This window comes from Lynx rufus, unplaced genomic scaffold (assembly GCF_022079265.1).
Source record: "Lynx rufus isolate CCGP_SWC_20201006 ecotype Redwood Valley unplaced genomic scaffold, mLynRuf1.p SCAF_9, whole genome shotgun sequence".
Classification (NCBI taxonomy): Eukaryota; Metazoa; Chordata; class Mammalia; order Carnivora; family Felidae; genus Lynx; species Lynx rufus.
In genome coordinates, this window is record NW_025814897.1 from 29,301,085 (window position 1) to 29,327,350 (window position 26,266).

General features: G+C 40.3%; 1 protein-coding gene across 3 annotated transcripts in view; it reads right to left on the reverse strand.

The window, feature by feature from the left end:
* OPCML (opioid binding protein/cell adhesion molecule like) overlaps window positions 1-26,266 on the reverse strand; it is a 501,061-nt gene that overhangs the window by 188,385 nt on the left and 286,410 nt on the right. For all 3 annotated transcript variants that reach the window (XM_047071584.1, XM_047071583.1, XM_047071582.1), the window contains exon 2: window positions 23,315-23,547. In XM_047071584.1, the coding sequence (XP_046927540.1) occupies window positions 23,315-23,547 (233 nt within the window). The remainder of the gene's footprint in view (window positions 1-23,314; window positions 23,548-26,266) is intronic.

A 26,266-nucleotide genomic window follows, 5' to 3' on the forward strand; every position in this document is an offset into this window, starting at 1 on the left:
CTTGCATTTTGATCTTTACTGCTGGACTAAAGCTTTGTCATCCTTCTGTATTTTCTTTGTGAGTCAATTTTTTTTCCCGTCATCATTTTTCTTGGAGCAAAAAGAAAATATCTTTTACCAGTCTATATGATCCATTTGGTGGTTTGTGTTTTGACCTAAATGTTTGTTCTTCCTTTGATCATTCATTATTTTAATTATAGCTGTCAGGGCTCTAGAGGTGGAAGAAGACAATGGATGGTCCCTTTCCCAGAAACTGAAAACAGTTCTTTTCTTGTAGAATCTACAAATTCCATGGAGGACAAACTTGCTCCATGTGTCTTAAACAAAAGGCTTTAATCAACAATTCCCAAAGCTGCAGGCTTTGATATTATTTGTCCGTATGTTTTTATAGTGATTGAGATTGTGTTTGTGTGTGTGTGTGTGTGTGTGTGTGTGTGTGTAATTGAGGTTCAACTTAGATGCAGCAAAGAATATAGATTTCAGTGTACAGGTCAGTGGACTGGTATATATGTATTCACCCATTTAACCACAACACAGATCAAGATAAAAAAACATTCCTCCTTCCAGAGTTTAATGCTCTTTCCTCTTTAATACCTCCTCAAATGATTGCCACTAATATGACTCTCTTGAATTTTGTATAAATGGAAGACTATAAGCAGTACTCCTCTGTGTGTAACTTCTTTCACTCACCATGATATCTGTGAGATTCCCATGTGTTGTCCGTATTTGTAGTTTGTTCTTTAGTAACTGCTGTGTAGTTTTTCACTGTACTTATCCCATAACCTATTAATCTATTATCTTGATAGGCACTGAGTGGTTTCTAGTTTGGGGTTATTGTAAAAAAAATTCCCACTGTGAGCATTCTTATTCATGTCTTCTAATGTGTACATATACAAACTTCTTTTGGAAAAATACCTAGAAGTTGAATCTGGGGGGCATAAAATAGATGCATGTTTAGGTTTAATAGAAATTACAAAGCAACTTTCTAATGTAGTTGAGGCAACTCCCAGCCACAGTGTCTGAGGTTTCAGTTGACACCCATTTTCACAAAGAAAATGTTATCAGTCTTTTCATTTTTGCCATCTGGCCAGCGTGAGAGATTCAAGTTGAAAAGGCAACTGCACCAAATCCTGCAGTCTTTCAAAAGCCTGTGTATCAGATATGTAAGATATATATACTGCTCAAATTCTCTTGGCCTCCTTAACTCCCAAATCTTGGGTCTCTTGCTCGGCTTCCTCAGCTCCCATGGCTGACCTCAAGCTGACCAGCTGAGCATGCAAAGTCTCTGGATCCTCTACCACATTCAACTTCTGATGAAATGCCATCCTTCAGGGCACGAGATCTAGCTTCCCTAGTGGTTGCTGCAGGGCCCATGCAATGAAACTCAGAGGTCTGAGTAGTTAACTCCCTATAAACTTATACCAAAGGAAGATAGGAAATGAGTCAAGGAGCGAATCAGGTCAGTCAGTCCTCTCTTCATTCTTCTGATCATGGATGGTTTCAAAGCAGAGTCTCTCCCTGGAGCTGGTTTGTACACTTCTTACATGGCTGAGTGGGAACACCTGCCAAGTGGTCATCTACAGATCTTCACTGCTCATCATCGATCTGTAGTCAGTATTGATAAGGTAACATCTCCTATTGCTTCCCATCTTTCTCTTCCTCACTTCCCTTTGCTTTCACTCTCTGCCCTGGAAGTTCACCCCAAAAATGAAACATCGGCATTTAATCAGGATCTGTTTTCCAGGGACCCATAACTAAAAGCTTGGTTAAAACACTTCTTAAGATTTTAAATCAGCTTGACTGATATCAATTCATCTAATTTCTAGAGAACTGAAATATGAGGATGTTAATGGGGGACACCAAGACTAAAAAGGAAAAGAAAACCTATCTGAGAGTCTGAACAATTAAGTTCTACTCTTGGCATCCCTATTTGTGATTTCAGTGCATTTCTCTATGGCTGTGAGGCTATAGTTTCATTTCTTTTAAAAGCTCTCAAGGATATAGTAGAAATGTCAAAGATACTCTATTAAAGGAACTTTAATATCAAATATAGTATCATGTGAAATTGCTTGCTCAGTAGTTATCATTCAACAATATTGTTTTTCTTTCTCTTCTCTCCAAAGAAAGGCATGCTTTAAAATTAAGAAAGATTCTTCTTTTGCAATATTATCCTAATCATCAAATCATTATCACCAAGATTTAAAAAGAAGTGATGTGCTAAAGAGACTTTATGGTAAATGAATAAATAATATAATTAAAAAAAAAACAACCAAAACTATGCTACTTCATCCAGCAGGGAATGGCTTCTTCCTTGTTGTAGGCCAATTTTACCAATGTTTTCATGCTCCTTTCTTCCAAGTCATCTTCTGTGTCACTCTGATTTCAACCCTTTCTGGTGCCGATAGCATTCATCTGTTCACTCATAACTTATTCATCAAGTGCCTATTATATGCCAGGCATTATTTTGGTACTAGAAATAAAACATTGAACATAAACCGTATAGTATCCACCCTTATGGAATTTAAAGTTCATTGGGAGGAGATGTATATACTACAACATTTTGAAAGTATGAACAATAATGCAAGAAGCATTTGGAAAAGAGGATTGAAATGCTAGGAAATTCTATGATAGGCAGGTTTGGCATAGTCAGGAGTTTGAGAGGAAACTGCTGAGGAAGAGACAGTTGAGATAAGATCTGGAAGCTAATAGGAGTTGACAAGGCAAATGGGGAGGTGAGAACACTTAGAGAGAAGGCAGCCAATGCAAAGACCTAGAGGTGAGTGGGGACTTGAGAGCCAGGAAGTTCTAAATGAGAGCACAGAATCTGAAGGGGAGAGTGTGTTTACATCAGGCTAGGAGGCAGCTGTGGATCAGAGCTCCCATGAGATGAAGGCTAGCTTAGGGACTTTTATAATTTTGTTAGGACCAATGGGGAGTTAAGTAAGGGTCTAAATATAGAGTGTGTTACAAACAGGTTACAATGGTTCAGCCACTCTAGAGAACAGTATGGAGGCTCCTCAAAAAGTTAAAAATAGAACTACCCTATGACCCAGTAATTACACTACTAGGCATTTACCCAAAGGAAACAAAAATGAAAATTTAAAGGGTACATGCACCCCAATGTTTATAGCAGTGTTATCAACAATAGCCAAACTATGGAGAGATTCCATATGTCCATCTACTGATGAATGTATAAAGGAGAGGTGGCAAATATATACAATAGAATATTACTAAGCCATCAAAAAGGATGAAATCCTGTCATTTGCAATGATATGGGTGGAGCTAGAGTGTAGTATACTAAATGAAATAAGTCAGCCAGAGAAAGGCAAATATACCATATGATTTCACCCATATTTTACACAGTTTAAGAAACAAAACAGATGAACATGTGGGAAGGGGCAGGGAAGAGAAAGGGAGGCAAACCATAAGAGACACTTAACAATAGAGAACAAACTGAGGGTTGATGGAGTGGGAGATGGGCTAAATGGGTGATGGGCATCAAGAAGGGCACTCATTATGATGAGCCCTGGGTAGTATATGTAAGTGATTTCACTCCTGAAATCAATATTACATTATATGCTAACTAACTAGAATTTTAAATAAAAGTTTAAAAAACAAAAACACTGTGTGTATGTGTGTGTGTGTGTGTGTGTGTGTGTGATTAGACTTTTTAGGAAATAATTTGGACTGCAGGAGTAATCTGAGGTGGCCAAAAATAGAAGCACAGCAGTTACAGAAACTGGGGAGAGGAAGGGATAAGGAGTTATTGTTTAATGGGTACTGAGTTTGGGATTATGAAATTATTCTAGAGATTGATAGTGGTAATTGTTGTACAAAATTGTGAATATACTAATTGTCACTGAATTATATACTTTAAGATGGTACAAAATATTAAATTTTGTGTATATTTTACCATTTAATTTTTTTTAGAAAAGATATAGATTAAAAAAAAACACTTAGTAGGTTTTTGTAGTAATTCAAGTGATTGACAACAATATCTTATTCTAGATTATTGGGTGGTGGAAACAGAAATAGGTGGGGAGATTTAAGATGTATTTTTGGAGAATGGTGAATTGGACTTCATATGTGAGAGACAAGTTAGCTATTCACCAAACCCATTCTTCTCTTCTTGGGAACACAGCTAGACTCTATTTTCTAGATGTCAGGGAGTTCTAGCCAAAGGAATGTGGACAGAAGTCATATATACCACTTCCAAGAAGCCTAGCCCATAAAAATTAAAAAAAATAATAAAAACATATGAAAACAAGCCTCTCTAACAACAACAACAACAGTCCACATCTTTTTATGTTCAGTCTTTAACCTCCTTGCCAGTCAGCCTGTTAGGACCAGAGTTGACCTTGTCACCAGGCTTTGAAAGGGGCAGAACCTCAATCAGGTTATATCTTGAATGATTGCATGGAACCTAGCACTTTGCCCTCTCCCAACTTTAGATAATTGGAATATCTGAACAAGCAATACAGTTTTATTGTGTCAAGCCACTAATAGCTTGAGCTGTGAGAAGCTGGAGCTACCCTACTTGTTATTTGTTTAAGACTGAATTATGATCCCCCAAATTTCATACGTTGAAGCCCCAACACCCAATGGGACTGTATTTGGAAATAAGGTCTTTAAGGAGGTAATTAAGGTTAAATAAGGCCACAGGCATGGCATCCTAATCTGATAGAATTAGTGTTCTTATAAGAGATCTCTCTCACTTCTCTCTCTCTCGCTCTCTCCCTCTCTCTCTCTCTCTCTCTCTCTCTGTCTCCGTACATGCATACAGAGACATGGCCATGTGAGGACACCTGGCCTACACCTGGCTTGTAGAAAGCCATTTTCTACAAGCCAGGAAGAGAGTTCTCACTACAAACCAACCTCGATGGCACCCTAATCTTGGAATTCTAGCCTCCAGAACTGTGAAAAAAAAGAATTTTTATTGTTTAAGCCATCCAGCCTGCGGTATTTTGTTATGTACCGAACTAATTAAAATAGTGCCAATGTTTAAAGGGACTGAGAGAGGTATATAAGGAAATGATCATATTTCTGGTTCATGGAACTCAGTGTATGGTGATGCCAAACACTGGTGTAGGCAACGTTTGAGTTCAATTCTGGACATCTCGACTTTGAGGTGTCCCCCAGACATCCAAGAACAGATATCAAGTCAGTCTACTTGTAAAGTAAATGAACACTCACAGGCTAATGCTAAACACTAAATATATGTTTTGGCAAAATATACACTTTACCTGTTGCTTACTTCAAACAATTTTCACTAATTGTTTTAGGAGGGTATATTGTCTTCCCTCAGGAATGAAAACCTCCTTGAACTCTTCCCCCATTTCTTCCCATAGTTCTTATCATATCATGAATATAAAAACATTCAATTAATGATTAAGTAGGTGAATTTGTTTTTTAAGAAGTGACTGGTGTCCAAGGGACAAAATCTTACCCAGACTACCTTGGAATTTTTAAGGTAAGACTAGACTGGTGGCTTAACAACTTACCTGCCACAATATTTCCCCAAATACATTTTTAATTACTACAAAAGAAAACTATAATTTATTTGTGACTATTGTCTTCCTGTTCATTGTTCTTGCTCCCCACTAAAAATGTAAAAATAAGGACAAATTTTAGAATTCAAGTGGGGTTCATCTTAATTCTGTTCAAGCAAACATTATTGAGTGCTATTATCCACATTGCACATTTTAGGTGTTCAGGTTGACACAATCAATCTTTTGTTCCCCAAGGACAGAGTGTAAAAACCCCAAGGAAGGAGGTGTGGATATCATTGTAAAAGGCAGACTGATGATTTACATTATTTTATCCTTGGTGTTGTAGCAAAGCACTTAATGCAGAGATGACGCTTAACGTATTTCTCATTGAATATGCTTTCACTTAGTAGGTATTAAATATTTAGTGAACAAGCAGATGAAACAGTGGATAGACTACAATATAAATCTATCTGTGATTATAAAATATGTAACTCCAGGCATAAAAATCTAGGATTTCAGAGCAGGAATGGATTTCAAAGATCATATATTTCTCTCTTATACAGCAAGAAACATATCTAAGAAAGTTAATTCATATGCCTAAGACAGCACAAGTAATGGATGCTGAAGTAGTTTCTATGTCTTTTGACTCATCATACTATGTTCTTATAACCAAGTGATTATTTTCTACAAACCAGGCATTGGACCCTTGCATTAAAAAGATGCTGGCACCATAGAGGTACCTAAGGACCTTTTGTTACTCACAAGAAAGAAAATGGATCAGGGACCCAGTAAAGTTTTCAACACATGAAGAAAGAGCAGGTTGGTGGTCTGAAAGCTGATTTCTGCAGAGATATGCAGAATTTACTAGAAGAGAGGAGGGGAGCCTTGAGAACATAGGCCTTACTGAGAGGCACTCAGGCAGCTTGCCAGAGGGCATGCTATCAAAATGTGAGAGGCAGTCCCCTAACTCTTAAGCTAACTATGGACAAAATGACACTGGGGAGATGTGGATACAGAAGCAGGAACCCAGCTGGGTGACTTTTGTACTTGGAGATGTCCCACTGACACCTGGGTCCAACCTTCATTACCATCAATAACACTCAGGCACCCTTCCTGTGGAATAGCAATGACTGCAGCTCCTCTCTCACCTAGTTGTGTTCTGTGGAACTGAAAGTTCCTGAATCCAAACAGAATCCTTTCCTGCCAGGAGCAGAACTTTGCATAATCATCATGTTTGCAGGCCAACTAAATGTAAATGTATGCAAATGTACTGGCAAAGTTGGCCTGGCCCTCAGGCCTTTGCGAAGAGGCTTTACCTGCTTGCAGAAGGTAGGTGAGCACTGCCTGCTTGGAGGGCAGAGGATTAAGGAAGAAGGAAGGGATTAAGGAATCAGTAGAAGAGGAAAGGGAACAATGGCACCTTCAAAAAGCAGTAGAATGAGGGAAGGAGATGTTAGCACAGGCCACAAGTAAGTGGGCAAGAACTGACTGAGCAACCAACCCCATTCACCTACCACCGGGACTGCTTTGATTCACAGTAGCTGCAGCCCAGGGAACATTTACTCTCTGAGACAGAAAATCACTGCAAGGGAATAGTTTCCGAGGAAAATGAGAGCATGTTCCAAATTGTATTATACCTAGAAATTATTTTCCCCTTCCTAAAGTCAGAGAAGTCTATAAAACCCTTCTTGCCATAGCCCAAATGGGCACTTTGTAGTTGATGTTGTTTCTGCTAGAAACCTTACCAGAACCTGTTCACACTGGCAGGGAAGGTACTCCACAGACTCCTGCAGTAGCAAGTAGGAATCAGAAAGAACTAGAGCAGGGGCACCTGGGTGGCTTGGTATGTTAAGCATCCTCCTGATTTCAGCTGAGGTGATGATCTCACGGTTTGTGAGTTTGATCCCTGTGTCAGGCTCTGAGCTGACAGTGTGGAGCCTGCTTAGGATTCTCTCCCTTATCTCTCTCTGTCAACGCCTGCTCACAGGGTCTCTCTCTCGCTCAAAATAAATAAGTAAACATTAAAAGAAGAAGAAAGAAAGAAAGGACTAGTGCAGGATACATTTAATAGATGAACTCTTGAGTGTCATGGAGGCTGAGCACTGAGGACACACTGAAAACCCACAGCAATTAGCATGCCATCTTTAGCCAAAGGAAACGAGCATTGTGGTGTGGGATGCTAAATCTCAGAGAGTGGTTTGGGCTCTGGAGAATGGAAGAAAGAATTAGGAGCCCCCAAATTAGCACAAGATTAGAGACAGGCCCGGGCTGCAATGGAGATCAACACTGCCTTAACCAGTCTTGACTGAAGAATTCTTTTAAAGCCTATGGAGGAAGGAAGGATGTGTATTTACCACCAGACTCATACCACAGCTATCCCTGAATAATATGTGATTCATAGTTTATTTTTGCTTGTACACACATGCCAAAATCAATATTTTTCAGTTTCCCTCAACCAATATTTTCATTTATCTTATCATTAAATACTTATTGATTGCTCATTACATGCCAGATACATTTAATAAGCATTTTTGAGCATCTAATCTATGTCAGGTCCTGTGCCACACATGGGAAGTAAAAATTTTTGTCCACAGGGAGGTGCAAACTTTGTCCCCATCGTCACAGTGCTTATACTTTGGTGGGGCAATCAGGTATGTAGCTCCATGGTTCCAGCCCAGTGTGACAGAACACTAGCCTGGGGCAGGGGGTGAAATTTAGAAGGTCTTGGATCCTGTAATAACTGCAGGGACACATAGGGGAAGCCCCTGAACTAAGCAGACACAAGTGAGATACAATGGGCTTCATAGGTGGAGACAGAGAGAGAGGTGGTCCCCACCAGGCTGTGCCTTCTGTAACCAGCCAGGGAAATGGCACTGCCTAGTGAAGGCCCCTGAACCTGGAGACTTCTCTTGACACCATTTCTAGAAAGCTTCTAATGAGAAGTCAAGCTCCTCATTAACAGATTAGTTCTGTGCCTTCAGAGCAGGTTGGTGAGTGTACTCCCCAGGGCTTCCCATCTGCCAATTCCTAGTCAGCAGGTACCACCTGGACTGGACCCAGTCTGAGGGAAAGGCAGCCCATGGGGAGGCTCAAGTGACTTGTATTTGAAATGTCATCACCTCCTGCTCACATATGTTCCTTAGGAGCACAATAGCCAAAACTCATCGAGGGCTCTGCAGTTGAAATGAAGATAGACCCAGAGGCACCAAAGGCTTCTGATGATACTGGTGAGAGCCTGTCCTCCACCAGCTGGAGGGAGGGTACTGGGAGGCCCTACCTTCTCACCCCCACCTTCTCCCCCATCAAGGCTGTCACACCTTAACTTCTTACATGCCCCAAAGTGCTCTTACTCCAGGAATGTCTCATCTGAGGTGTTTCCACCCTCTGCCTGGCACTTTCTCAAAGAGAGTTTCCTTTGCAAGTTGCCTGAGTGCCTGCTGATTGATCCCTGGTCTCTCTCAGAGCTATCCTTGGGTGTCTTTTTAATGGCCTTACCTTAATTGCATTTTCCTGTTTGTGCCATGCAGTCAGCATGCAGTTTAATAAAAGATTTTCAAGCTGCTGTGCCCATTCTTCCCTCCCCACCTACATCTTATGTAGTAGAAGATTTTAAGCCTTATTTTTAAGGTGATTGATTTGGTGTGTTTTCCACTTTCCTTCCTGCTGTGGGGACATTTTGCCTCTATGTGTGATCATTTTTTTAAAAGCAACTTTGATTTTCCTGTCCCCTCACTTTCTACCCTGCTGTTGCAGAACCAAGGACTGGAAAGCTTTATTCCTCAAGGAGCTATTTTGCGTTTTCTGATTCTGTTATTGGTTGTTGGTGCTTTGGATTAGCTGTCGTCAGGGCTCAGGGCTTGTCATTCAACACTCACACAGGTGGGGTGTTAAAAGTGGGCATTTGAGGGGGGTGAGCTGGAGCCACAGACTTATTTTTTAAACTGGAGCATAAACTTTTTATTTTTTATTTTATTTTATTTATTTTATTTTATTTTATTTATTTTACTTTAAATTATATTATATTATATTATATTATATTATATTATTTTTACTTTATTTTATTTTACTTTACTTTGGATGTGATGCAAAAAGGGGAATTCATTACAAATGAAGCTATTACAAATGAATACTATTTTGTATGTGGTAGTGAACCCTTAAAAGATGGATTCTTCAGAAGGTATCCATGTTTTGCATTTCCTTATATAAGTCATATTTATGCAAGGATGGAAGGTTCTTAAGGAAAACACAGTCTTTGATGAAAGTTTTGATGATCAGTGATTTTTTTCTTTTTGGCTTCAAAGTTGTCTATTTCATCTCTTAATTTTCTCTCAATGAGTGTAACTATATATATATTTTTTTTTCAGAAGTACCTATTTGATGTGAGACTACAATATTAGGACAATATCAAAAATAGTTAAGAGAAGAATACTTAAAAATAATAGGAATAACATAAAACCTCAAGGAAAGGAGACATCACACACAAACATAAATTTATATATATTCAGAAGATGACATAATTCTATCATTATCCATAAAATCCAATATAATTTATTAAAACATAGGAGGCCAATGGGCTATATTTTTATGTGTTAAAACTGTATCAGGATGAATAGAGGGTAAGTAGTTCTTAGTACTCCTGAATCACCCTTCCGTAATGCCTGTCATGCAAACCTAGAGGCATTTTTAGAAATTAACCTAGTATCCTAAAATACTTTTAATATTTTAAAATTTTAATATTTTCTTTGCACAAGATTTGTAAAGTATGAAGTGCTATCCATTTAATGCACAACAGTCTTAAGAAGGAGGTTCAACAGTCTTTATTTCCCACAATTTACTGATGAAGGTACTGAAATTTAGGGTAAGTAATACTTTTAAGGTCACAAAACAAGCAGCCAAACCATAAGTTATGTTTTGCAGACCTCTTACCTCCAAGTAGCCTGGTGAGTGGGTTTCTTTTCTGTGTATGTTTTCATGAAGGTTTGGTTATCAACACTGCCTTTTCTGTTGGATTTCTCTAGGTCTTACAGCACTTTAGAAACATAAACCCAACCATCAGTTGCCTGAGATGTGACCACTTCTCACTGTTGGTGTCTGGGGAACAGGAAGATGGCAGAAAGTAGGATTCAGAAACCTTGCCTGAGCCTGATGCTCCACATGAGTTGTTGCATCAGTTTCTCTCCGCCTCTTGCAGAGGACATGCTCAATGAGCTAAAGCAGAGTAGCAGACAAACAAGTGAGAGCAGGCATTGTGGAGAGGCCATGGAGTGTCCTGGGAACCAATGTGAAGTATGAGTTGCACTGGAGAAGCCCACATGGAAAGCCTCAGGAACCAAAGGCAGCTGAGCTTGGTATATGGTGTCCCCACCTCCATAAGGGTAGGTGTCTTCAGTACACTGGGGCTGGGCTCCCCTGTTTTCCTTTCTCTTGACCACTCTCCCCCTTCTCTGCTTCCTTCATTTACAAAGGCATCCACTATTTGCATCTTTGTGGCCCTCCTTAGACATCCTTGGGATCTTCTTCCATCTCTTCTCTTGTCGCCTTTTTCTTTCCTAAATATTCCTGGCCCAAGCCCCACTCCTTCTGCCCTCCACTTCCATGGGCTACTTAAACTCCTATCTAGTGAAACAAGAGGTGTAACCCCCCCCTCCTCCACATCCCTCTCTTTCAATAAGCTCAGTGTGATTTGTTTTGGAGAACTTTGTGCAAAGGAGAAAAGTTATGTGTGTGGGTGTTGTTAGTAGTAAATTAAGCATAAAATCTATATTCTGAACCGAAAATTGACTGTTAACTCTGTGTCGGAGGGAGACCACAGTTCTTGTCCTGGAGCAACTTGTGCCTTGGAAATGAAAAACGTCTGGACTGTTATTAGATCTTAGGCCACTGCGGGAGTTTTATAAAGCACTCTGCTCCATCCAGATTTCTCACTTGGCATTTCTGGGACACAGAGAATCTCTTCTGTCAAGCTACAAATTCATTTAAAATCTGTGCTTTCTCCCTGAAAAATTCTACTACCTAAAAGAGCCAATAACAGTATGATAATTAATGATTATCTCTATTATAAGATAGAGCTTTTTCTTTTTTCAGCACTCACCTCAATTAAGGTGACATTCTGAATGCAGTATTTCTGTAGGTCTGTTAATCACAATTCACACATCAAATACAGGGAACTCCCCTCTGCTTTCAACTAATAAATAACACAATCATAAAACTCCGACTCCTGGAGGATACCCTTACTTGAGGATTTTAGATCACCCAGGTACCTGTTATGTTGTTTTTGAGGGGGAAGAGTCTATCTGAACAGAAATTAAGAAGGAATTAAGAAGATATAAAGAGAATAGGAAGTGAGGAGAAGGAGAACTGTAAGAGAGGGTAAAATCTATTCCAACAATATCTTCTTCTAAAGCTGTTTATGATAAAAAGAGGATTAGGTAGCCTGTATTCCTGCTATATTGAATTAAATCCTAGGCCACCTTCCTTAGGCACTCACAGCCCTGAGAACATCAATCCTGTCACGACAAAATAGCCCTTGGGAAAAGGAATCCTCCTGGCAGTGTGCCATCCTGCTCTTATAAACTGTTAACCGCGGTAATGAACCAATCCAAGAGACATATTAATAATGACATGAAGAGACACATTTATTGTTGATTGTTGAGATGGTGGCAGATTTATTGTGAGCTTGCCAGGAGGGAGGGCTTGGCCCAGCAATGGTGCAATTAAAAACAAATTGAATACAGGGACAAAGAATCAATAATCTAACAGGGCAACTTTTAGTTTGCAAAATACAAATATAAATTAATTGACCTGAACACAGTTGCTAACTGGTCATTAATGTCTGCTTGCTGGCCAATCAGAAGACATCGCCCATCCCATTATGTTTATTGCATCAAGCTGGGTGCACACACTTTCAGCTCTGTCTGCCAGGGCTGCCCTCTGAGGCATCTTGTTTAAAGGTGATTTCCAACTCCACCAGAAGAAAGTGGTTATATCAGATCTTTCCCCTTGAGCTCTGAATTCTGAAATTTAAAAAAAAATGTTTCACTAAGAACTCTATTCAATAGGAATATTTTCAGTGCCTACAGTGGACATCAATCCACCCTAAGCACAGGAAGACAAAGGTAACAAATCCAAGGTGGATGCTGCTTTTTGTGATATGGTCTCTAATAACCTCCAAGATAGGATATTTTGCCTTTATTTTTATGGATTAGAAACATTTAATATAAATGTGGTAACTGGTCATGCCAATTCAGATTGTGATCCCTAAACTGCACCCATATAAAAAAAAATATGATGCTAACTCTGGCCCTTGTCTTCAAGGAAATTATAATCTGGAGGTAGAAAAGAGTGAAATCCACCAATAGCTGAAATATAAAATAAAAAGTTTCAGTTATCCTAAGAGAGTGTAGGTAAAATGGTATTAGAATTCCAAAGAAAGCCTTTGGCTTTGGATATTTAACAAATCTAAAATTGTACTGTCCAATATTATAGCCACTAGCATGTGTGGCTATTTTTAATTAAATTAATTATAATTAAATAATACTAAAAAATTGGTTCATTGGTCCTACTAGCCACATCTCAAGTTCTCAATAGTCACCTATGGCTAATGGCTACCATGTTGGACAGTGCAAATATAGAACAATCCCATCATCACTGAAAGGGCTATTGGGCAGGTAAGAGGTTTATGGGACAGTGCTGCTTGAAAGGGTCTGCAGAATTTGGAATCTCAGAGAAAAGAACATTCAAGACAGATGGTGTGAGAAATTGAAAAGAAGGCAGAGCACTGTGGGTAGGGGTTTTACAAAGACAAGTTTGCCTACATTGTGTGTAGGATACACAAATGGAATAACAGAAAGCAAGAGTGGAAAGTAGGCTTGGCTTTTAATTGTTTAGCAGTTGGAAAAGCAATCTAAGAGGGTTTGACTTTATCATCAATAGGGAGTCATTACAATCATAAGGAGGGGGGAGTGACATGATCAGATGTGTGCAGGAATATTTAGATAATGGTGTTAAATTCAATTAAGAGGTGACAGAGACAGGATTGTGTAGCAATTACAATGTGACTAAAAAGTGGCTTGGGAGTAAGATTTTGCACTTTGATGGAACAGAAAGGAAGACAATAACTTTATTGGACATATCTGCTTTGATAGAGAAGAAAAAGAAAGAGAAGGGTCAAGGTTTATGCAAAAGTTTTGTACAAGGATGGTGTGTCTATGAATAGGAATATGAACTAAAAGAGGAAGAACAAGATTTTGAGCAAAGAAGGTTAAGTACAACATGGGACATCCAAAAATGTCTATTGATGCCCAATTTGAAGAGTTCAGGGACAAATCAGAAATTAGAGGATAGAATTACGGAAGCAATTCACAACCAGAAATATTGATTTAGCAGGATGATATAAACCTGATATTAACTTTGAGAAGGATGTTGTAATTACTAATATAACTAGAATGATAGAAAAAGATTTAAGGAAGAGAGGCCCTAATTCTAGAGATATTAGACGGAAATCCTTTAACCAGAAATAACCTGGCAAGGAAAGCATGTGTATTGTAATACACATTACAGTCTGTGGCAGTCTGGCCTGCCTATATAAAAGGGACGGAATTGAGAGGAAGTTCCAAGTGGGGGTTTAGTGTGGGCTCTCCCTACAGACTGGACACAGTGAAATCACAGGTCTTATCAGCTGGTGATCCAAGGCAAGCTCCTTAGCCTTCTGGACTATTTCCTTATTCAGAAAAGTAGGGAAATATATCCCATCTTCTGGGCTTAACTGGAAAATAGAATTGGACTATGTCTGTAAAATGACTGCCATACTAGGTACTCAGTGCATGATAGCCATGATTTATGATTATTTAAAAAAAAATCCTGTTTTACTTCACTACTATTACTTTTCAATTTCTATACCTATGGAGGAGAATTATTAGTGAGTAAATAGTCAAAGTCTTTTTGGTATCTTTATGAGAAGCCAAACTAGGATACGTACAGAGGATAGTTATTTTTGCCAAGACACTGTGTGTGAGATAAAACTTGTTAACTAGGGACCCAACTCCAGGTTTCAGAACACAAGTCAGGCTCTCCAAATATGTGTACACACACTACATATAGGAAAATATCAGTATTCTGAATTTACATATTACTCTGTCTCTAAGCTATGACTAATCTTGTGGGTGGTGAAGTTTGAAATCTTATGTAGGATCCTGACTATATGAGAGCCATGATGAACTTTAATCTATTAGAATTTATGAACATTTAGTAATTTATCTTCTTCTAAAGTGTGATTGCTTCCTCTGCCCACAACAGTAAAGATCCTCTTGTATTTACTTGAGCTATTGACAGACTAGCTTCTTAGGAAATGAGCTGAGCTCACCATGAAAATTGAGTAGAACATAACAGGCATTTCATTTTCTTCTCCATCTCCACATTAGTGATGATTTTGAGAACAAACTTTATGACTGTTCTGTTTCTTTTATTCATTTATTATATTACTATTACTATTATTATTATTATTTTAGATAAAGAGCATGAGTGGGGAGAGGGGAAAAGGGGAAAGGGAAAGAGAGAATCTTAAGCAAGTTCCATGCTCAGTGTGGATCACAACTTGGGACTAAATCCCACGACCGTGAGATCATGACCTGAGCCTAAATCAAGAGTCAGGAGCTCAACTGACTAAGCCAACTTGGTACCCCCTATTTCTTTAATTCTATTGAAAATAAGGCAGATGACAGCCCCAGGCCCTGGTACTTCTCTTTCTGGCTACTGTATACATCACTAGGTGCCAGGATTGGTAGCACCGTCTTAGATCATGTGTCTGTGCCTCAGTACAAGCCCACACATTTTAAAAGCCAGAACTCTCAAATGAAAATGTTGCCCCCTTGGCAGACAGGGTCATACCATCTCCAGCCCTGACAAAGTGTTCATCCAGTGTCTAATTTTGCTCAGGTCTCATTCACCATGGAAAATCCAACTCTTCCTATTCCTAGAACTCAAAGATTTTAAGCCTTACAGGAGAAATTGAGCATATACTCCCCCTCCCAGCCTTTTCTAGAGGGAGGGTAAACCTACATATTTTTTAAACATTTGTTTATTTATGAGAAAGAGAACACACACATATGAGCAGGGGAGGGGCAGAGAGAGAGAGAGAGGGAGGCACAGATTCTGAAGCAGGCTCTGTGGTGTCAGCACAGAGCCCGGCATTGGGCTCAATCTCATGAACTGTGAGATCATAACCTGAGCCAAAATCAAGAGTAGGATGCTTAACCCACAGAGCCAACCAGGTGTCTTGGCTGAACCTATATATTTAATGGAGGGTGGGACGGAATTCGACAGGCCAAAAAATAGCCATGAAGTCTGTGAAAACTGTGTGTACATGTATGTGTGACCATGAGTGGCTGTGTGTGTGTGTGTGTGTGCTGTGTGTGTTGTGTGTGTGATGATCTTAGCTTCTAAGCAGAGCAGAACAAAGTCCCATATTTCTCCTCACAAGGACAGGAGTAGAAACTTGATAAAAGGAGGTATGTTCTTTGTTACAAAACGTGTTTTGGACTGTGTTGTAGCCAACTACACATGATGTCACGAGAGGTGTAGCAACCTGGGAGACTAGGTGGAGTGAACATCAATCCAGCTCCAGCTACATGGCTGACAAAGTCAGATAACAGTTGAGTAACAGTCTGAAGAAAGGGATAGAATCTTTGAATGGAGAGTGAGAGCATGGGCTTCATTCCAACCCTGGGGCAGAAGGAGACCAGGTCAAGTGTGAAGAGAGCCTGCGTGGGGATACCATTCTTGTGAAAGAAGGCTTTTGAGGTACCTTCCTGTATTGTATTCTGGGGGTATTCTGAGGGCAAGAACTTCATTCCTATCCCCTCTAAGTTGTAGTTGCCTTCTTAGTTTATCTAGTCCCTAAACTAATAATGTTAGCATAGGGGTGCCTGCATGGCTCAGTCGGTTAAGCATCCGACTCTTGATTTTGGATCAGGTCATGATCTCACAGCTCTTGGGATCAAGCCTCATGTTGGGGCTCTTCACTGAATGTCTCTCTCTCCCTCCCTTGTTCATGCTGTCTGTCTTTCCCCGCCCCCAAATAAGTAAAATAATCCTTAAAGAAAAAAGAATGTTAGCATATATTACACTGTTGGATGTGGGTTATGGCGGCTTACAAATATCAGAGTGGAACAGGGAAGGAGAGGATGTCTTTCTTTTCCATCCTCTGAGCCACAACCACTGTGGGTGAGCAATGCTCAGAGTCACCACTAAAAATGGTGTGAGCAAGGGGACCTCAAATCTTAAGGTCTCTGAAGAAAATACAAATGAGAAAGAGGATAAGAGCAAACCTTTCTGACTTCTCCATCAATGGGTGAAGGAGGAAAAGCCGGGGAGTAGAGATGCCTGGCTATACAAAAATCCTCCAAAGAAATTACATTAATAAATCCTAAAATATAATAACTAGAAAGGACTTCCTTACCATTTCTTCAACACTTCCATTTTAAAATAGAGAAAATGAAGCCCAGAGAAAGTCTTCTAACTTATTTTGTACTATGGACTCTTTGGCCTGTGTGTTTTATTTGCACCTGCACATAGAATTTGCAGCTTATAGACCCTTTCTCAGTATCTTATTTTCAAACGCAAAATATAATCTGCATAATATGTAAGATCAAGGTATGCATATGTGTATCTGAATAAAATTAAGTACATTGACTTTTATTATTCACCCAAGGATAAGAAGCCAGGAAGGGAACATCCTAAAAATACAGGCCTGGAAGTCAAGAGCAGTGCTCAGCCTGGGGAGTGAGTTTTCTGATGCACAATCTTGTTCTTTTCTACTTTTCCACCCTGACTCTGTGAAGAACAAGTGTGATTATAATTTAAAATAGAGACTGAATAAATTAAATTTATTTCAGGTTGACTGGCTGCTTTTCTTTAGGCCCAAAATTACACATGTTAATTGAAATGACTGTAATATTTGGGAGAAGAGGAGAAAATAGCAGAAGAAAAGAGGTTGGTTACAAAGGAAAATCTGAAAATAGGTTGCTCCTTGGCACAACTGTGACTTGCAGGGCCTGCTTCCCCTGCCTGCTGCACATGCTCCCCCAGAGCCCTGCCCCACATCTGCTCCCCGGCCTCAGACTCAGCCTTGCCACTCCACCCCAGCAAGTCTCCTTGGTATCCACTCTTCTTAGCAGTACTTTAGAACTTTTTATATTTCTCTCACTAATAGTGACATTTACCTGTCCTTTTATTTAGCTATGAATTAGCAGTCTGGTGTGTGAACATACTGGATCTAGAATCATATCATCTGGCATTTTTTATTAAATGATGCTTTGCCACTTACTGGCCAGGGTAACTTGGACAAATGACTTCAACTCTGAATCCCGATTTCTTTTCTTGGAATATGGTAATTTTCTGTTTTGTCTCCCAGGGCTTTTGTGAAGAATTAATCAAAAGATTATGTAAGTAACATGCTTTTTTACTCTATTTTGATAGCTGTTTTCCAGACACAAATCTAGTGAAGAGAATTTAAAGCATTTAGTAGGTGCCATCATCTTTGGGCAGTTTTAACCTCTCTAAGCCTCAGCTTCCTTATTTTTAAAATGTAAATCTGATGTAGACTTTGTAAGGTTGGTGTGAGGATCAACTGAGCTAAGGTTTATGCTTAATGTGCCCAATTCAGAAGTTGGCTGGTACTCAGCAGAATCTAGGACTGGACTGGTTCGCAAATCAGACTTCTCCAAACTCAACATTGGGTACCAACCAGTCTCACCTGAATTGACTCCAGGCTCAAAGACTCAAAGTGTTTTGCAGACACAAAAATTGCATGATGTTGCTGTGGAGTCTCAGATGTGAGAAATTCACATAGTTAGGCATTTCTGGCAATTTGCATAAAATTAGGCTGAGCAAGAGGAGTTTGTTCCATGCAAAGAAATACCTGGTAGTAAACAGATTTCTGAACTAGCCAAGAAAGCAGACAGAAAATGTCAACATCCAGGGAGCAAAGAACCAGCACATCTTCCTGCCGATCCATCCTGGACAAAGACTATGACCATGGTGACACCAGATATCCACAGAATTTCAGAGTGCTGAAGACTTCATGACAATTAGAATCACAATTAGATACTGGATTCTCAGAGGGGCCAGAGTTTTCAGTACTTACATAGGATAAAGAGGTAACATTTAAAACGTGTATCCCTGGAGTGATGAGCTACTAGTAAATTAATTATCTTCTTCTTTGCTTCACTCAGCATCTCTATACCATTTGTTGTAGCTTTGGCATCCCACCCCCACTGCTAATTTTCTTCTTGAGCTTTGTCCTCAATTTCTGATGATACAATGTAATATCAGCAGCAGGGAAAAAGGGGGGGGGTATGTGGAAAGAAAGGATAACTGAAAAATTCCCATGGATTTAAATTAGAGAAATAACCTCAGACATGGCTGGCAGTGGGGATGCTGGAGCATGCTGGAGAAACATTGATCTTGGAGTCATATGGCCATGGTTCAAGACCCAGCTCTGCTACTTACTCACAGGAGACCCTGGCTGCTCTCTTAACCTCCATGAACTGCAGTTATTTAATTTGCAAAACGAGGAGAACAGTCACTGCACTTCAGCCTCCCAGGGCTTGTTGTAAGGGTCAAGTGAGACAAAGATTGTGACCAGTGCTGTAAAGTGCTAAATAAATGCACGTTATCCCTGGTATATCTCTTAGCTTGTCACACTGAAGACCCTTATCCCTCCAGGGAACTGTTCCCAATTACTGTCCATTCCAAGTTATCTGGACAGTGTCTGGCTCATTCCCCACCCCGATCTGCTTGCAAGGGGCTTTATGATCACTGCCTTCAGATGCCATTTCATTAGCTGTATCAATCTGTTCTTCCATTCATTTTACAAACATTTGCCGAATGCCTAGTATGCCTCTGACAGTGTACTATGTGCTGGGGTTGGATATAAATAAATTATGGTCTCTGCTGCTCTGTAGGAATAGTTAATTTCAGAAATCTTACCTACTGTCATGTTAATAGGTTCATAATGGATCTCAAATATACCTTTTCTGATCCTGAGTTACACCTTAGTTCTATAGCACATGTTTAATATTTGTGCTTTCCTTGTCCCTAAACCTAGCAAGACTAATGCTTTCCTATCCTAGAGGCCCAGGATCCTAATTCCATGATTATTAGCCATGCCGTCGATATTTCCCCAAACTCAAAAATGGAAACGATATCCTTTTAATTCTTCCTCTTTTAAGGCATTAAGATTAATCCTCTCAATTTCCCTTGAACAATATCTTGAACCTTCTCCATTTCCACAGGTAGACATACAACCCACCCACATCACACATTTGGGTGACAGGAGTAACCTCCTCCCCAATACTTCTGCTTCTCTCCACTTCACTCCATCCCCAACAGAGCTGCCAGGTTGATTTTCCTACCTGACTAATCTGACTCCACAGCAACACCTCTCTCTTGCTCTGGATTTTCTTAATACCTAAGTATACAGTCTAGGTCACATTATCATACATATTCACATGGTGCTTTTTAAAATTATTCCCTCAGAGGCCAAGACGTGTCATGGGTATCAGTGATAGTATTTTAATGAATGCAGTTCTCTTGAAGAGGACTTGGAAACTAATGCTATCAGGTATGTGGCAAAGGCCACCTTATAAAACAGTAAAGGACAGGCTCTGAGGTTAGTGACAGAGCCTCTCTGAGTTCCTCACTTTGCGGCAACAGGGAGCAGCAAAGCCAGGGCCCCATGGGACTGCTCTCCCTTCTGCTAATGGCACTTGGTTGGCAGAGGTGACGAGATCCTAACATTCTCAAATGGACAGAAGATAAACATCCCTCTCTCTCTCTCTCTCTCTAAACAGACATGTTGCAGCTCGGAAATTTTTCAGTTTTTCTCATTGCAAAATCAATAACCATCAGCAGTTTGAAATTAAAGGCAAGATTAGGCCTCAGTTTTATACATGCCTTATTGTATTCCAAAAGCTTTCTACTCAGTCAGATAAATCTTCTTTAAGAGGATTAGGAAACTTTCATTATCTTTATCTAACCTGAACTAACACTAAGTCTGAAAAATTAATCTATAGACTGGACAAAAGCCGATAGCTGCTGGGAAGAAGGAGGACTCTTGGACTTCTTTCTAATTGAGCAGTGGGGTCTCTGCTTCCTCCCACTAGAAATTCAACTGGTCTCCAAAGAAAGAACAAGTCACCCATTGCTAACCAAGACAGAAGAGAATGCAGCTCTGTGAGTGCCTTCTTTTTACCTCTCAGTAAATGTAAAGGCCCATCTGCTAAGTGTTCAAGGGAAGGTTGTCTCCTCCCACCTCCACCCACCCTGATCTTTTGCATTGGATTTCACACCTCAGTTGCCCAGAGTTATAAGAGTCACTTGGTCTGCAATGTGGAGACTGTGAGGAACTGACCTTTGAAACTGCAGTCACTCCATGGCTCTGCTCTCGCCTCTTCTTGGACTCTTTCTGACCCAAACCTATGAAGCCCACAGGGAAACACCACTGGGTTCCATATCCAGCCCAACGAATTGCTCCAAGGGCCTTATGAAGCACACTATCCCTGAAGCTCTCCATCACTAGCACTTTATGGCCTGTATTGACTTTGACATGCTTACACAATCTGTCTTATTTCCTGAAAAGTGATAGCCTTGTTCTGTTTGAGTCTGTTTCTGTACAGTGCCTGACAGTTCTTTTTTATTTCAGTGTTGCATTTCCTGAATTTGAAGATAACTTTGCTGTCAAGGCCACGAAGGTGCCATGGAGGCGTCACTTCCAAAGCTGAGAATTTCAGCTCCTCTGGAACTAAGCCCAGGTGGCAGGCGGGGTAGTGAGAACTCACACCCCCTTGTTTTCTGCACCCCCAGAAACTTTCAACAGACATTCCAGCTCATCTCAGATAACTGATCTCACCAAGTGCCTCCACCATCCTCTGAGAAGAAGCATCAGACATGACAGCTGCCTTTATCTCCAGATGGCAGGCCGTCTTGTAGTTCCAAAGCAGTGATCATCACCAAGCCATACCCCTGGGTGGGACATGAGTGGAGAATGGAAGCAGCAGAGTGTACAGACATCTGTGGTATGCAGACCAATGTGGGTGTCTGAAAGCACTTGGGGATGAGACAAGGGCTTGGAGGCTGAACTGAGGCTGGGCTTCAAGCAATATGGCAGCACCCAGGGCCTGGTGGAAAAGAAAGCTGCAGCAGAATGATTTCTGATCCAGCACATGCCATTACAAATGTCCCAAGAACCAGAGACCTGGATGTTAAGCTAGCAAAGAGCTGTTTTAGCCAAAAGAAAGAATGGCCACCCTGATTTTTACAAGTGAATGAAGTGTGAAAAGACACTAACCCCTATTCAAACTCTCCATGAAACCAACTGATGTGAGTAAAGTATTTTTTTTTTTTAGTAAAGTAGGGGTGAAAACATCCACATTATCTAAGCCAGGATGCAGCAAACATTTCATAAACTGAAAACAATTCGTCAAATATACTACAGATGGGAATTGATAAAAGGCACTTTTTAAAGCCTGAATCACACACAGGGACTCTTTCTGAGATTTCAGTGTACGGCTCCAAGAGGTAAGTATAGGAGACTCTGAGAAAGGTCCACCCAAGTCTCTCATTTGGTGGAGGAAGGCTGTGTCACTGGGGGATGGCCAGTAGTATCCTTAGTACTTCATTGTTACCATGAGTCAACACCTGAGATAAATTACTTTACATAGAAATGGTGGGGCAGAGGGGTGATGTTAGTTGGGGGTAGTTCAAAATAAGTTAATTTAGGGGCGCCTGGGTGGCGCAGTCAGTTAAGCGTCCGACTTCAGCCAGGTCACGATCTCGCGGTCCGTGAGTTCGAGCCCCGCGTCAGGCTCTGGGCTGGTGGCTCAGAGCCTGGAGCCTGTTTCCGATTCTGTGTCTCCCTCTCTCTCTGCTCCTCCCCTGTTCATGCTCTGTCTCTCTCTGTCCCAAAAATAAATAAATGTTGGAAAAAAAAATAAGTTAATTTATATTGCTTCCTTGTTTTAAAATGGCTCCCAAATTCTCATAGCTGCTATTTGAATGTGCTTTTAATTCCTAATATTTAATAGTTAATATCTGGGATTCTGACATTTCTTCAGCCTTAGTTTTTTTCCTACAATGTGAAATTCTAATGAAAAACTATTGTACAATATGTTTGGGTATCCCGACACAGATTTTTAAAGAGAGAATAAGAGGGGATGTTAAGGAAAACCTCCCCTTTTTAAAAATTATATGGATGTATTTCTGACATAGACCTGGAGATAGCATTTTGACTAGTATCCCTCTTAATATACACTCCATTGTGGGGCTAACGGGATGCACAGACCCAACCACCATGCTGGGTTGGACTCGAATGCAGAATCCAGAACCCCTTCTGGAATATGCACACCCAACAACCATGCAAAACTAGTCACAAGTCATATAACATCAAATCAGTGTTAACCTTTTATTATGAAATAATCCTGTGAAAGATAATTAAAAGGCACAGAGAGTAATACCACCTCTATTTTTTAATGTTTCTTGCCCTACTTTAGAGCGCTAAGTAACTTAAGAGAGCTCAACAAGCACATGCCAAACAACTTATTAACAAGAACAGAACGACCAAAGGTACAATTGAGAGACTGTGAAGATATGCAGTACTTAGTCAAGAATTCAGCAGATGGGAAGGAATCCAGAACATACACTCAGTCTCTGTGTTCCACAGAGGAAAATGTTTCTCATGTCTTCACACCAGAATAGAAGCAAAGACTGAGATAATGTTTCCCTTCCATCATCGACAGGTCCACCAAGTCCCGAATCCAGCTGTAACTCACCTTGCACTATGAGGTGGACCCGGGAAGTTTTCGGGTGGTTGTCTGTTTGCACAGAGCAGGTGTAAGGGCCCTCGTCATACACATCCACGTTCTGGATCATGATGCTGTATTGGGTTGGTGTGTTGACCAGGATGATCACACGAGGGTCTATGGACCACTTGTCATTCCCAGCATAGAGGATGGTGCTGCGGTTTAGCCAGGCCACCCGGGTGACTCGGTCATCTATGGTACACCTGTGAGGGAGGAGGGTGGGGAGTGGAGATGGAGGACATTGGGGGAGGGGAGGGGAGCAGGGGAGGGAAACATTGAGGAATGGAGGTGGGGAAAGGGAGAAGAGAGTGTTGAGAGGCTGTGTCATAAATGTGATTGCTGTATTCTGAGGAGTAAATGGAACAAAATAGCCCCATGCTAAAAGGAAACAATCAATTATTGATGAAACTTCCTAAGTATAGGGTAACAGTGGCCTGAATTATCCTGAAGAACTGATGATACAAAATCATTTCTATTTGATTTAGGAGCATATTATGTGAAGATCTTTGCCATATATTTGCTTTCCATCTTATTTTTCCCCCCAGGCTTATATGAAAATTAGTTTATATTTCTTGAGCACATTTACCACCTTGTGGGAGACATGGCCCAGGGGCATAGGGGCAAGAAAGTGGATCAGTATTTCAAATAGGTCACAGATAATCTACAAAGCAAATACCTAACTTGTTAGTCAAAAATTGGACATATTTACCACCAGCCCTCCCTGGTATTGATAATCTCCTTTTACACCTAAGCTACCCAAATCCTGCAAATTATAATTTATAACATGGATTGATAAAATTCACCTTAGAAAGCCATCAATTTTTAGGAAGTCCTGGCTGCCTCTGAAGATGTCAGCAGAGGTAAGAAGAAAGTGATCAGAGTTCCCCTTCCCTCCTACTGCCACCCCCTACCCACCCCCCAGCCCAGAAAACAAAGTGGCTGATGTCACATGGGTTATCATTATGGTAAAAAGCTAATCTCAAAAAAAAAAAAAAAAAAAAAAAAAAGCTAACCTCTACCTCCTCAACATCGCACATACTCAACAATTGGAAGCTGTGAATGTAAGTGGAATTTGTTGTTTGGTATGAATGACTTGCAGGCTATTAGGTTTAATGAAGAAATAAATATGCCTACTGGTCAGAAGGAAAATTAGCATATGTTCCCCAGGATTTTACAATCCATTGAAAGAAAATGGAAGAGAATCCCTTGTAAATGTGGGCTTGCAAAGAAGGATGTGTTTCAAGGGCCCCAGGTATATGCCCACCTGCCACTCACCCCTCTAGTCTAAACCTGAGTTGCGGTATCTGGGCAAATAGTGAAGTCCAGTTATAGCTGTGCTATTCCCATAAGATGTCCCAGCAAACAGGTCTGAGGCCCACCTTCTGGGCACAAGGAACATCAATCCAGCACCTCCAGATGAGAAGACAAAACAAACAAACAAACAAAAAAAACACTGCCTCATCTCACCAAATCTGATCCCATTTTGACTGAAAGCAGAGATCTTTCTACAAAGCTCAGGAGACGAGAACACCAAAGACACTGACAAGGGAAGAGAGAGCATGAACTTTTGGACATGCTGTTTTCCCTTAGCAAAATGGCCAGCCAGACACAGCCTGAATGGCTATGGGAGCAGAATAATACTGGAGCACTAAGATGACAGCTTCTGTTGAAAGGGGAAAATGCTCTGTCTAGCAAAGTACTCTCCCTGGTTGGTAGGACACATAGAAATAATACTAGCTTCCAATCACAGAAGTCTTTGTATGTACAGGTCACCTGTCATTCAGCAGGTTCCGGCAGCTTTGAGTTAGGGGTGGGGTGATAATTAGATGCTTTCACAGGACGGCAGGAAGAAGCCTTTCTCTTCTAAATTTTCTTTATTTGCTGTTTTGCAAACTACAAAAATAAAATAACCATATTTAAATGTGTGAAAAAATGAGGTCCTTAATTTGGTAACACTCTTGTTACCTCTCCTTCTACATCTCACTTTTTACATACACATATTCACATAAATAAAGACTGTGTTGATTTATTTACCTGAAATAGAATTATACTCTAATATTCCTATGAAGCTTTTTTTTTTTTGGAACTTTATCACAGGTATCCCTTAACACCAGTAGTTATAGCTCTATTTTTGTATTTTTTTTTAAGAGACAGAAAGCATGAGTGGGGGAGAGGGGAAGAGGGAAAGGGAGAGAGAATCTCAAGCAAGCTCCATGCTCAGGATGAAGCCAGACACGGGGCACAATCCCACAGCCCTGGGATCATGAGCTGAGCCACAATCAAGAATCAGATGCTCAGCTGACAGCCATCCAGGTGCCCCTACTTTTGTAATTGTTTCTAAGTAAGTCTAAGATCAGCGAGATGAGTTTTGGAGGCTCAACCGCATTTAAAATTAGAAATAATTCAAGTATCATTGAGTGACTCTTTCCCACCTTCACAGGTGTGTCATAGTAATAAAAAAAAAATGAATGTATGCAGTTTCCTTCATATCCTGGGACCCTAGCTTCAATCTGCAGTTTTGTCCTTCTGCAGCAACTTTCCATTTCCCTAATGCAAACTAAAAAGCTCTTAATGGACCTTGCACTCTACCCTTTCAAAAGCATTTCTTAGGGGAAAAAAAGAACAAAAAAGATAAACACATTCATTCACTTTCAGTTGAAAATGATTGATGAAGTTTCCTGTGCAACCTTTCTTTATAACAGCTGTGTTTTCATAAACACCAAATTTCTATTTGAATAATTTCTAACAATGAAGTTCTAATTGTTCAGTGCCAGGAACTGTCAAGCCTGGAAGTGGATGGTAAACTGGGACAGAGTAAAGGGAGTCACATTCTAGTCCCCAGAACCACACAAACCCAAGTGACAAAGTGCAAACAAATATTCTTGCTTTTATTTTGGTCAATTATGTAACGTCTCAAAAATT